Raw genomic sequence first — 15,001 nt, forward strand, 5'->3', positions numbered from 1 at the left:
TATGTATATTATATACATGAAGATAGAAAGAATAGAGGGGAGTAAAAAGGCAAGAAAGAAAGAAAAAAAAAAAAGTACAAGTCAAACACGAAAGGAGACGGTTGCCATGAATGGTAAAACAATGAAATGGAAGGGTAAGAGAAGAAAAACAAATAAAATAAATATTTTAATACCTAAATATATATTTTTTTTAATAAAAGATAAGTGTCACGTTAGTTTTTCGTCACTAATAAACGTAAGAAATTGTTGAATTGACTAAAATAAAAATAAATACAACCTCAAAGATAAAATTGATGAGTTTAGAAATTCATAAGTCCAATGTAACCTAAATCAAACTAGAAGCGCACATTTTATTTTTTGTTTAGTTTAAATAATAAAAGAATAGAAATTTAAACCTTCATCCTTGTAATTGAATATTTGTATTTGTAGATTTAATATAGTAAGTACAATATTTAATATTTAATTTTTTAATGTTTTATCTCGAAAAGTAAACTTATTTTAAGTGCATTCTCAATGTTGATTTATCCAGAGGGTTTAAGAGCTCGCTCTCAAATGCAAATTTGACTTGTAGACTTATTCTTGAAACTAAAGTTTTTGGATTTAAAAGTCATTTGATCTTCAAAACTTTAAGAGAATTATATTATATTCCTCAAATTTTCAAAGTTAAGATCTTTAAAACTTTGATCTTCAGCCTTTAAATCTTTAAAGTTTTAAGAGTATTATATTATTCTTCAGATCTTCAAAACTTCAACTTTCAAAAGAAGTAACGCTCAATTTATAGGGGTTTTTCATAGGTCTCACATGGATTTGAACCCAATTACTTTTGGACCCAAAGATTTAACTTGGACAAAAGATGGACTTGAGTCCAATCTTCTCTTTGACCCGAATTTCCACCATGAACTCAAATTGAGATGAACTTTGAATCCAAACAACTTTAAATTACTCGCCTGATTCGTTTGTAATTCCAGTCCAAGCCCAATCCAAGCTTAATCACTGTTAATTAAATAAATCTGTTATTCTGATTAACAAAAAACACGTGACATTTATTTTTTAATTTATTTATTTATCTCCAAATTTTAATTTAACGACACAATAGACACAATAATTCTTGACTCTAACTTGAATAAAGTTTAATTTTATTGTAATAATGTGTCAAACTTTGATTGGCCAAAACGATAGGTCTTTACACGTCAATAATATTTCTCAAATTAGAGATCTAGGTAACTGAAAGTACCTTGGAAGTACTTTATAAGTTAAGAGAGACATTAGATGTAGATGAGGAATGAAAAATTTAGGAACATTTTTCAACTCAATGATTATAACGTCAATTTTCCTCTAGATCGAATGTCATTCTAATACCATAATTTCCTTATTATAATATATACAATATATAAAATTATATGATGATAATTTCTTCTGATGATTATCTTTTGAAATCAATGAAATAAAATGATATTGGAATAGGTTTACAAGTTTAGACCCAATTCAAAATATAAACATAAATAGTAGCAGCACTTAGGAACATAAGGAAAAATAAAATACAAAAGGAATACGATTCGAAGAAATATAACATAGTAAAAATAAATAAATATATAAAATAAATAACTAAATTTTAGGAAATAAAATATATAAAATCAAAAATAGAAACTTTCTCCAAAGTTCCTTCAGTTTCTCACAAATACACATGGTCAATATTCACAGGATACCAAACATGGTTACAATTAACTTATGATATTTATAATAGATAGTAACTTTTTTTTTTTTGAGAAATTTTAGAATGTTTTTTAAACAATAACCAGACAGTACTTGTTAAAAGTTCATAAAAAGATTGATAAACATTTCACAGACAATCAAGAGTTAAAAAGAATCTTTTTTTCTTTTGAAGAATCAAACCACTAAATTATGTTGATAATCGTTATATTATGCTAGTTAGATAATCGTTATGTTATGCTAGTTAAGCTATACACATTTACAAAAGTTTAATAACCCTTAAAAGAAGCGGATTATACCTTCTTTCTTTTTTCTTTTTTTTTTTTAACTCAATGACCTACTAAAGACGAAGCAATATTTCCACCAATAATTCATATAGGCTAAACCTGCAATTTAGACAAGGTACCGTACCTACCACTATGACCCCAATTTATAGGCCCAGTACAAGACTTTGTGCCTCCACAGGATGTAGAACTTTAATATAAATGGGCGAGTCAAGAATTGTCAGCAAGCTGAGAAATGGTGGCACGTCGAGAAGAACCCGAGATACTCGAGCCCAGTCAACTTGGGTTCTTACTTGTAGGTCGAAAAACATTGATCAAACACAACTCGCCAAAAGGTCATTCCATTTATGGTTTCTTCAACTCGAAAACTCAAAGAATCAAACAAATATATACCAACTCACACTCCTAGAACCTCGCTTATTACAACTTATATGCACATCAAGACATTATGCCACATCCATAATCATTTGAAAATGGAAATGAGTAAATCCCTCGCTAAAATAATTTAGCGATCAAATTGTTTTCAAGCTGCAGATTGTGTACTTGGATAGAGGTTATAAATTAGAAAGAAAGAAAGAAAGAAAGAAACAGTTAAAATAACCAAGCAATTAAATCTCAGTTTGGTTGAAAAGTAGCAAAAGGTCACCTTCAGCATGTCACCTTCCATTGACGGGAGAGTCGTGGTCCTTGCTCGTCTGGACACACTTTGGATGCACCTCGAATCCACATTCAAGGCACTGATACGCCCATCCACAACCCTGCTCATCACACTCGCAGCAGATGAAAGGTCCTCCCCCGTTTCCTTCAGACACCATGTTCAGCTCGTGTCTATGCCCGACATGGCGTACGGATATTGGAAGCTTTTTTGCCTCTTCCTCCATTTCTTTAACCAACTCCTCTAATCTTGCTTCCGTGAACGGATAGGCGTTTTCCCTGTACAAGTTTATTAGATTTCTACCTTGTTTGGTGATTGTTTTACCATTTGGACCTAAGATTATCAAACAAGGGATGCCTTGAACATCAAAATGTTTGGCGAGTTCTTTAATCATTGGGTCTCCAAATGGCAATGCTAGCCATGGCATTGAACCAAAGTAAGATTGGAACGAATCTTCGTCTCTATCACTCGACACAAAAACAATCTCAAAATCTTCGTCTTCTTTCGTTTGTACCATTTGCCTTATCTTGTTGTACACCGAAATCAGCTTTGGCGTGAACATACCGGGAAGACACCATTTCGCCGAGAAGTAGAGCCCCACGGTTTTACCTACTAATGAAACAACAGGCACCTGCACAATCAACATCCAATTAAAGGTAAACAATTGAAAGCATACAATCAAATGCAAAACCACGAAAACTTCATCCTCCACCACGGTCACGTCTTCTAAATAATACCAGTATTTCAGCTCAAGTTCAATGCGCAATATTTCCAAAGTCAAGATCCATCTACAAGCTACAATGAAAAGAAACGTCTAGAATATTTATAATAACCCCGCAAAATTATGGGGCGGTCTAACGACAACATTCTTTTACTTACATTAGTTTGTGTCAATACTTTGTGGAACTAAAGTTAACCATATACTATCAAGAACTAAGGCCAGATTAATACCTATTTCAGCCGCATTTAGTAACCATTTGGTTTTTGAAAGTTGTACTTGTCTCACACGATCTTTTTAATAACGATTTTCATATTTTTCTATGTAATCATATGGGTTCTTAGCCAAATTCCAAAAAGAAAACAAGTTTTTAAACTACTTATTTTAATTTAGAAATTTACCTTGGTTTTTTAAAACACTACTAAAATGTAGATAACAAAACATACAAATCAATAGATAGAAGCGGGTGGTTATACAGGCTTACTTTTTGAAAAACTAAAAACAAAATGCTCACCAAACGGGACCTTAATTTTTAATTCTCTATTTTTTAAATTAATACTTGTTTGCTCTCAATTTTCTCAATATAGTTTTCACCAATCTTAAGCAAACACTTAAATTTCTAGTTAGTTCTAAAAACAAAAACTACTTCAATACTTGGTTTTGTTTTACAAAATGTTAGTAGAAAATGGAAACAAAATACAAAAATTTATGGGTGAGGATAGTGTTTATAATTTTTTTTTTTTCAAAACCCGAAAACCAAATTCAAAGGGTTATTAAAGGAAACCTAGAACTACATAACAAAATTTTCAAATCTAGAATTCAATTCATTCAACCGACAAGTAGGAAGCAGTTCTTCTCCACCAATAAAACTTAAAAAATGTGGCCTAATTAAAAAAGGAAGGCCACATCCATTTCTCGTAGAGATGAATGGGAAGTGTAAACAACTTTCCTACCCCTCCACAACCATACCATACATATCCCTAATTCATCACTATAATGATTAAAAATCTCATGTAAAAGCAACAGCATTAGAGTACTCGACTCGAAAGCTAAGTAAGAACAACTCAATCGACAAAGACGAGATGGAATAAAGAAGATCGATTGTCAGATATCGAATCTCCAACCAAATCATAAAAGCAATGAACTGAAGACAGGAATCCCATCAACCACAAGATACCTAGAAAGAGACAGAGAAATAGAACAGTAGAAGGGAGGATAATGTTTAAGCTTAAAGCAGGAATTGGTGAGTATCGGGGTCCATCGGGCATCAATGAGACCGACATCAATAAACAGCAATTGGTCCAAAGTTATCAAAGGTATGGGATCCACATGTTCAGTTCTCAAACATATCCATAGAATATAGATGACAAGATGCAAGTGGCTATGGCTTTACCATTTTGTAATGATTATGATAAGGGGTATGTAGAGAGGAGGAAAATCTTCGGATAGCATTGAAAAATTCTCTTAATTTGAGGCCTCCTTTGATATCTATTCAAGGAAAAAGTTTCACCTTCTTTTTATCCATTTTCACTTTCCATTTTTCAAGTTTTGACCATATTTTCATCTTCCATGTTGTTTCATACTTCACTTCCAATTCTTGAAGGGAACTTCATCAATTTTTCACTACTGATTTCCTATCAAGGAAAAGGCAAATTACTTCAATTCCTATTTGTATACAACGTGCATGTTTGGGAGTGATTGAATTAAAATCAGTTTTTCCATATTCAAAATCATTTCAAAACACGTCTCTAATCATTCAAAAATCAGTTTTAATAGTATGAGATGTTTCAAAATGATTCTAAATATTAAAAAATTGAAATCGCGAAATCACACCCAAACATGCCCAATAACCGCTTAACTACTCCTATTGATCCTAAGTCAAACAATTATAAAAGGGACAATCACATTGTAATAACTATTCGAAATAGTTTTGAAAGATTATAAAAGCAACAACCACATCATAACAACTTTCAAAAAAATAAAGTTTCGAAAGAATATAAACGTGACCGAGTGCAAAACACATAGTTTTGAAAGGTTATAAAAGTGACACCACATTATATATAATAACTATGGAAAATATATATTTTCAAAAGAGTAATAGTTAGGTGCATCCTAACCGACACAGGTGGGTAGGTAGAGAATACCTAGGATCGCGAGACAACTCTCTCTAAGAAACTTGGCAAAATAGTCCGGGAGAAGGGGTGCCTCCTCACAAAGGGGGTCGCAATGACTAGGCCCGGGCGACTGTTTACCAAAAAACAGGTCTCCGCAAAGTCGTAAGACCATGTATGGGGGCTGACGCCTGGCAGTGTCGGAAGGTCGAGGAAGTTGGTTGAAAGTAATAATAAAATATTTGTAAAAAAAAGTGTGGATAATTCGTCCCTTGCAAACTAATGATCGGAGAATTTGGTGGTAGCATGCACCTAAATATTTTTCCTTTCGAAATATTATAAAAGTGACAACCACATTATAACAGCTATTCGAGGGATAATTCGAACAGACCTGTTTAGGGATTGGATGACCCAAAAGATAATCTCTATACTGATTTGTTAGCAAAGTGAACAAAGTCTGATTTTCTTCCTTTTCTCGATCTTCTTCCTTCAGCTGCTCCAATTTCTCCCTTGTAAATGGAAATGCATCCACTCCATAACGGTAAACAACTTCCACTCCTTCATGCAACGTTGTCGTTTCATCTTTATTTTCTAGTGGCTGCAATATAATCAAACACGGAATACCTTCAATCTCAAATTTTCTGTTCAAAGCAATTTTGGTTTCTAAGTCGGAAAATGGAATCGCCGGCCATGGCATACTCGCACGATACTCATTGAAGGCGTCGGAATCCTCGTCGGAGGATACATAAACCACCTCAAAGTTTGACCCATTATCTTGAAGCTTCTCGTAGGTTCGGACTAGAATCTGGTTGAAGTTCCGGCACGGCGGATACCAGTTGGCAGAGAAATAAAGACCCAGAACCTTGCCGTCAAGATTCGAAACTTTGACCTGCACAGTCGCCGGAATTAAAATTAGAATCAAAATCGCCACCGCGAAAAGAGAATCCGATTGGGAAGATGGGTATAAGGTTTAATCGGTGTGAAAGCGATGTGGTACTAGAAGATTATTCCACGTAAACCCCGCCACGTAAGCAAATTTCATAAATTTTGTTTTCAAATAATAAAGGATAATTATTCTGCCTAATTAGAGTACATTTTGAAAATTTTGTTTCTGGATCTTTAATGAGATGACAATTGTCCTAAAGGTTTAAGTGTCACAAAAAAAGAGCATCAAATCCCCTTTCAATGCCTTCAAAAATTTGGACAACGAATTTGCCACGTGCAGCTCGTGCCAAAATGAGCACCGAACAATACCCAAAACATAAAAACGTCCATCCAACCGACAATCCAGTCTGACCATCGACAGACTTCACATTTATATATAACATCAGAGTTCATAAACATCAAAGAAATAAGTTTAAAGTTAAAAGATCCAATCAGAAATGATGAATCCAAATCAAAATACAGCTATTTGGGTTTGTTATGGTATGATTTTATGTACGTTCTTGAGTTGTTTTGGATTCAAGAAAGCCCTTGAGCATTCACTAAACCAAATCCAATGGCGTTTTAGGTTTCTAAAACCCCAAATTATTTCTAGAGTTTGTCTCGTCTTATACGAAGGAAACCCATTTTTGTAATCAAATCTCTAAATTTTCAAGACTATAAGTCAATTAAACTATACTCGATTTATTGTCAAGAAAATATCAACCTCCGACCATTATTTATACTTATGTCCTCCATACTCGTCACCCAGAAAGAGAAAACGGTACGGACGTCGATTTCTCTCCATCATTTCTCTCTACCTTTCATAAAAGAAATTCATAAAATTATTGATTCAAGCTGAACCATTCCTTAATATCTACGACAACACTAAAACCCAAGTTCATTTTGTGTCGTTCCTTTTACTAGATATTTAAAAAATAAATAGTACCTGAGCTCCGGTGGGAGAGAGAAGATAGTCACGATCTTCAGAAGCCAAAAAAGATGAAAATCTTGAAGAAGATCTGTAAGAGCCACCGTTGGGCAGAGCTGGGTTTGCATCCTTCATTTTGGTTTTTCTTTTTACTCGTCAAAACAAATCCCGACCACCGCCACCTCCGCGGCCGCTTCCGCCACCAGGGTTCTGCAGCAACTTGACCACTCCATTCTTTATATTCCTTTCTCAACAACCATTTCTTCACATCATTGCGCCCTTCGTTACTCCACACCAAGCATCAAATTTCGAACACGTAGCACTCACGAGATCCCCATCCTCTACTCCTCATATAAAACTACAACTCCAAATCATCACCGTTCATTTATTACATCGCGCCACGTGGAAATAAGGCGAAATGTGTACGGTTGTGTAATGCGGGTGCAGTGAGGAATTATGTTGGAGGATACAGAGGAATATAGCTTGGGGTAATGTGCAAATGGGTGAGGTCCGTGTAGTCATTAAAGACTTGGAATTGATGTAGTGAATGGAAAAACAAAATAAGGAGACACCTGTCCCTTCCTCTCTCCCTATCTTTTAATTTTTTTTTTCTTTTTGACTTTTATGTTTTTCTTTTTTCTTTTTTTTCCATCTTTTTTTAGTGTGAGGGAAAATGTTGGGGATTTACGTACGAGGTGAGGTGTGGTGGTGGGATGACGGAATATCAGATCCCGACATCTTTTTTGATCCAACGGTGCAGACTTCTCCATTTGGCGTTAGCTTACACGACCTATCCCATTTTAGGGGGTGTGTTGTACTTTAGACTTGGAGAAACTATATATATATATTTTTTTTAATTTTCGTATTCTTACCTTTTTCATTACTTTATTTTAAATTAAAAAATTCTATTTCTTAACTTTCCACTCCAAAATATTAAATTTTGGTTCTAACCTTCTAGGTTTCCAGGCTTGATTTATCTAAATTTGGACTCATGTTTGAGTTTTTTTTTTTTTTCATTAATTAATTTTCTCTCAAATTTAAATTTTATATCTTCCATCTCCAATTTTTACTTAATATTTAGTATTAATATTTATTAATTAATTTAAAATAATTAAGAAAAAAAATTTTAATAGAAAAAAAAATAGTACAACTTGATTAATTAAAACTCTTTTAACTCTTTTAAATTAATTAATAGATATTAACATTTACTAAGAATGAGCATTTAATGAAAAATTAAAATTAATGTAAATCTTGAAATTTAGAGACTAAATAAAAATAAAATTTGAATCTCATGAGTAAAATCATAATATTTTAAAACTTAAAAGACTAAAATTAAATCAAACTTAAAGACTTGGTATTATGAAACCTTGTTACTTTATTTTAAATCATCAAGGAAAAATTTTGTTTTGATTTCTTACATCTCCCTTGCAAAACATTAAATTTTCATCCACATGCTTTCTTTTAATCATTCATCAATGATTTATCAATATTTTCATCAATTTGAAAATGTGAAGATGGACGTGCTGCAATGTGTTTTGATATGTGTTAACATCAGATGGGAAAAATCATACCTCACATTCATGTGACAACAACAATAAAATTAATTTGAGGGAAAGTGAACCCACAAAATAAAGAAAAAGGACTCTAATGCCAACGTCAATATGAGAATTAAATAATAAATAGGAAGTTTGAAATTTTTAGTTTGAAAATTTTTTTATCCCTCATTTGGAACTATAATGATGTATTTATAGGAAATTTGATCTAGGATTTATCTTAAATCTACTAGGCTTAGGATATAAGATTTTTCTTATCCCAAACAAAATTAAATCTTATCATAGATTATTTATTTTATCTTATTTTTATCTTTATCTTTTTTCTATTTGTTGGCATATTTCATTATGTCCAAATTCACCTACCATATTAGCTCTCACTCCTCGGATCTACTGATTGCAAGTTGAACCTTTTGATTTGAACTTAGGGGTATAACTCACTCATTGCTTTGTTGGCAGCTCTAGATCCTATTATATGACGTACCAACCTCGTTATCGTTGGTATGGTCATATCGCATTTGGCTCGTTTGAGATCATTCTCAAATTTGTGGCTTTGCCTGGAATATCTCCAAATATTTTTTTTTTTTAAAACCTAGCTAGGTTCTTGGAGTGCATCCATCATAATTAAGTAGCGTTAAATCGCAAAAATTACATTTTGCCCGACTTTCCTTTTGAGGGGTTTAGGTGTACGATCTTGACTTTTGCTGTTAGTTTGGGGCTTCTCTTAGAGACAGTCCTTGTAGAGAATATTGGCTAAATCGTCATTATATCCAGCTAGTAAAGGGATCAAATCCCACAGCAAAAGCGAGCGATCACTTTGCTTTTATTTTGTTTCAAAATTACAACACATAAGATAAGAAACATACATCAATTGTAGTGAGTTAAGTGTGAAATTAGAGGGAAGAAGAAACATACTTTTGAAGAACCGTTCTTCAAACTTCTCCAGGTCTTCACAATTCCTCAACGAACCGATTTTCCACAAACAATATTATGATGCCACCATAAGGTCTTCCCCACTATTCTCTTGGTAAGGACCAGTTTATGAGAACGAACTTTTGAAAGAGACGAAAAATCTTGTTGTGGAGGAGATTTTTTTTTTGTACAGAACTATTTGTCCAAAAAAAAACTTGAAAAAGATAATAAAAAGATGGAGATGTGATGAGGTGATAGATGGATACGAGAGGAGGAGTTTTTCTTCTTCTTTTTTTTTTTTTTTTTTGCAATAGCCAACTCCATATGAAAGAAAAAAAAACTTTTGATACATGCAATGAAATGCATGTTTTTGGGCCTTTATTTGTGCACTTCTACTTACTTTAAAAATGGATTCTTGCATGAATTTTCCTCTAATTTTAGTCGTAATCTGTTAAAAAAAAGACACTAGGGGATAGTTGTGCTTAAAAGATGTTATTTGCTAATTCGGAGTTATTCTAGTGAATTTTGGCAGGCTTTTTTTTTTTTTTTTTATTGATTTTTTTTTTTTTTTTATTGTTTATGCAAATTTCTATTTGATGCGCCTGCATCAGAAAACCCAAATTTTTCATATTCACGCATAGTCAATTTTGGTCTATATAAAGAAGAAAAAGCCTCCCATTTCAAAAACTCTCCATTGTGGAATTCATCACCATTTCTCCATAGTGTCTTGTCATTTTGCAACAATCTAGCGCTTTAGATTATCTCATCCCGTGAAAGCGTATGGTGAAAGGAGATTTATCCTTGAAAAAGGAGAATCAACCTAGGGAAAAACTAAGAAATTGAGGATTTGCCTCAAGGCACCTTAGAATTGTATTTTCCAGCATTATTCTTTTATTCATTCATTGTAGTTCTTTATTTTCTTTTTTTACCCGTTGAACATCATCTTGTAGCTCTAATTTTTTATTGAATGAAATCTAGTAATTTATTATTAATCATGAGCTAAATTCTCTAAGATATTCAGCTATGTGAATATCTTAGGGTTTTATGGCTTGAGCAAGCCTTATGTTTCATACTTCTTTGACTTTTGCATTTCTTTTATTGAATTTATGAGAAAATATTGTTAAGTTAAACTGATCACTTAATTTAGTAATCTAGTGGAGTCTTAATGCTAGGAAGGTTAGGATATAAACTAATGTCACAAAGAAATATGAGACTAGCAACCTAGGAATAAGAGCATCAGTCGCTTTAGGAATAAGAGGCACCATAGGATAAAGAATATGAACTTTAATTGATCTAGGATTCAACTAACCATGGGAACATTAGGTATTAGCTGCTTAGATCTCCTAAAGGAACTTGACACAATACTAAATAAGAGTAGTATTTTGTTCGTGCATATTTCACTGTCTGCGTATGAAGCAGTTGCATCACTTATAGTATAGACCCCGAAAGGTTGGCACATAACTGTACTCATGTTCAACATTTTTGTTTACTGCTTTTATTAACGTTCAACCTAAAAATCACTTGTTTATGGTTATCCATTAGTTTGCATCGAAAATCTCTTTCTTAGAAGAATTAAATTACATAAATAGTCTTGTGGAATTCGGCTCTTGGAATACTCCAAGATTTATTACTTCATCGACAGTGTATGTTTGCATTTAGTCCATATTTATTCTCATTTTCATCACTCATACACCTTTGGTCAATCAACTTTACCTTAAAAAAAATACACGTTTCTTATTTATTACTTAAAATGAAATGAAATTCATTTAACTAAAATAATTAATTAATTGATTGATTTTAAATTAAATATCTCATATTTAATTAAATGTATATATAAATGATATTCAAATACACATCTCTCTCATAAACTATGGCTTTAATATGAATCTCATTCACATTTATTAATCTATGGTTTTAATATGAATTATATTCATATTAATTATTTGAATTTGAATCATATTCAAATAATACATTTTCTTTTATTATAAAGTTTAATTTTGAATCTTATTCAAAATTAAATTTATATTATAGTGTATCTATATACATTATATTAATTGTATCATATACAATAAACATTATTCCCTAATTTAGTTTAAACAATTCAAATTCTTTCAAAACTCTTAGTCCTTGTTTTATGTTCGTAGCCTCATAGTTTGCTTTAAAGCTAACAAGGGTACTGGGGTGTATGCCTTAAAGCCTCGTACTTTTATGTTCGTTGGGTCAATGGTTGATTAATTTTGTATTACTTGTGCAATAATCCATTAACCTAGATCCAATGTTATCTGATGTAACTTAATTACCTTCTTCTGTTTTGCTGATATAACTTTTTTTTTAATTTAATCTTAAACTTAAAATAAAAAAAGAATGTCTTTCTTTTCGATAAGCTATAGGCCATCCCCCGATTTGTTTCATAGATTAACATACCTGGTGAATATGTACCCGGGGCCCTGCAATTACCCCGTCACACCCTGGGAATGGGTTTCGCCCGAAGCATCGAACCAATGATCACCCATGACTTCCGTGTGTGGGCACTACATGTATGTAGAGACTAAGGTGATCAAGTTTAAGTGATAACCTAAATGGTCTGTAGTATATGGATAAGGTTGGGTGCCTTCTCCAGGTAACACTACTGATACAACCCACTTGTTAGTTGTTCCAATTATAGTAAAATGCTTCAAATGATCTAATCCTGATCATTTTTGTGGAGATATATGAGTGGGGGTATCTTATACAAAAGAGTTTGTATAAAGACCGAACACGAAATGTTAAGTCTATCTTTAATAACATTGTGCTGGAAGAGACTTACATTTCACTAGGATGACCATAGGTGACTTGACTTAATCCTGAGTGAGTTGTTGAACTCCTGCCTTGAGGGCAATCCTTTGATTTGTATGGGTGAGATTGGTCAGATTCACGACTCAATAAGCTTACCATTTTAGGGATTCGTTCTGATTGGGGAGTTGGGAACATAGCTACATAAGAAGAATTCACTCCTTCCCTATAGTTAGGGTAGAAGATAAATTACTCTTTTAAAGGGATGATTCCGGGCTTGAACAATGAGGCGCCTCCCCTCTCTGGCTCAAAGGAGGTTTATTTTCATAATTGGATTATGACTAATTGTTCATTAGATAGATCAGTGGTACTTAAGGAATTAGATTGTAACTACAGCGGTTAAAACGGTAATTTGACCCAATGTAATTTACGAGCGATTTATGAAGGGTCAATGCACTGTTGATTGGTTATATCTAATGGACACATAAAATATATCTATTAGTGCGAAGATAGTTCAGCTGTCGGTCTTCAGTGGAGTGACCGACAGTTAATGAATATTGATTAATTTGATTAAAAGAGTTTAATTAATTAATCTCATATCGTTGGAGCTCCAATAGGTCTATAAGATCCCTCATTAGCTCAATGAGAACTAATGGGAATTCAAATTAATTTTGGTGTGATTTTGAATTGTTTCAAATTAATTAAGGGAATTAGTTGTATAAGATACAGTTAAATAGTGTATATTGATACATTATATAATATAATGTATTTGATTACATTTTTAATGAGAGAAATAAATATTTTAATATGATTCAAATATTAATTATATGAATATGATTCATATAAAAATTATACATTAAAATTTAATGTAAATATGGTTCATATTAAATTTAAATATAATTTTATGAGAGAAATAAATATTTGAATATGATTCAAATATTTATTTATTATGAATATGATTCATATAAAAAACTATATGCTATATTTAATGTGAATATGATTCGTATTAAATTTATATAGTTTTATGAGAGAAATAAATGTTTGAATATGATTCAAATATTAATTATATGAATATGATTATATTAGAAACTATATGTTAGAATTAATTTGAATATGATTTAATTATTATTTGTATGAATGTGATTCATATAAAAACTATAGGTTAAAATTAAAATGGATTTGATTCATATTAATACCTTAGGTTATTTGAGAGAACATAAACTATAGTTTATGTTATAAGTAATATAATGTTAACTATAGGTTATATGTTATATGTGATATAATATTAACTATAGGTTATATGTTATATGTGATATAATATTAACTATAGTTTATATGTTATATGCAATATTACATATAGTTTAAATATATATTAAAGCGGTTAATATATATATTAAATTCAAATTTAGAATTTGAATCTAATTATTTCAAATTTGATAAAGGGGTGGGAGTTACAACTCCCCCACCCCTTAATCTCTCATTCTCTCATGTAACAAGTGAGGAGAGAGAAAGTTATCTCCCTCTCTCACTCTCTCTCTGGTTCTTCTTCTTCTCTTTGTCTTGTTTATAGAGAAATTTTTTTCCTCTCAATTCTTTTCTCCTTCCTTCCTGCCAAACTTATGTGCAAGCCCACAACTCTGCACAATTCTCGTCCCTGAGAATAACGGGGAAGACCTCATAGTGGTGTCCAGTTGCGGTGTTCATAGGATTGGAAGAAGATGATGCAAATTGGAGAGGAACGCGAAGAATTGGTCTTTGACGGATAAGTGATTTATTAATCCATTCCTCTCTAATTTGCACTATAGAAAGCATGCTTAGGTTTATATTTTTCCATAGTTTCCATCGCTATGAATTTTCTGCATTCTGTAAAATAAAATTTGGAGATTAATGCATCTAATTACTTTTGTTGTGGGGAATTCTAATCCGTTCAATTGGTTTTAGAGCCATCTCGAATCTCTAAATTTTGTTTTTGGAACTTTAGTTCAGAGTTTTGATGGGTGCATGATGCATTATGAATGTATGGGTTTTTGCATATTGTATGGTTTCGAAATTGGCCTAGATTTTACTGCTTTAAAAGTGTTTAAAGTTGTAATTGCCCAGTGTTTTGGATCTTTAATTCCATGTAATCGAGTATGTAATTGTCCGTGTTGTTCGTGATGGAGTTTCGGCTTCAATTGGTGAAATTTTGGAGCAAGAATGAAGAAAATCAAATGAACGAGCGAAGCAGAGCAGACTTTCTGCCTTACAGCGTTGCGACGCTCCAGCCGCACTGTGGTCCAACACTACGACAACATAAAAACCAGCGTTGAAACGCTCCGAATGGTCAGCGCGTGCATCAGGATACCACCAGATTGTGGGTTCGAGCCCCTCCAACAGTTTCTTTGTAGTTTTTTCATTTTTTAATTATTAATTTGCAATAATTAATTAATAATTATAT

At 32.4% G+C, this 15,001-nt stretch overlaps 1 protein-coding gene across 1 annotated transcript; it reads right to left on the reverse strand.

Moving 5' to 3' along the window:
• Positions 1–2,304: 2,304 nt before the first annotated feature.
• LOC120068816 (probable nucleoredoxin 2) lies at positions 2,305–7,656 on the reverse strand. Its single transcript, XM_039020449.1, has 3 exons — positions 7,349–7,656; positions 5,870–6,367; positions 2,305–3,280 (listed from the first exon to the last, which is right to left on the reverse strand). Exons 1-3 carry the CDS (start codon positions 7,463–7,465, stop codon positions 2,651–2,653), a joined length of 1,245 nt encoding a protein of 414 aa, XP_038876377.1. The 5' UTR covers positions 7,466–7,656; the 3' UTR covers positions 2,305–2,650.
• Positions 7,657–15,001: the final 7,345 nt, after the last annotated feature.

The sequence above is a fragment of the Benincasa hispida genome, unplaced genomic scaffold (assembly GCF_009727055.1).
Source record: "Benincasa hispida cultivar B227 unplaced genomic scaffold, ASM972705v1 Contig1106, whole genome shotgun sequence".
NCBI classification, from domain to species: domain Eukaryota; kingdom Viridiplantae; phylum Streptophyta; class Magnoliopsida; order Cucurbitales; family Cucurbitaceae; genus Benincasa; species Benincasa hispida.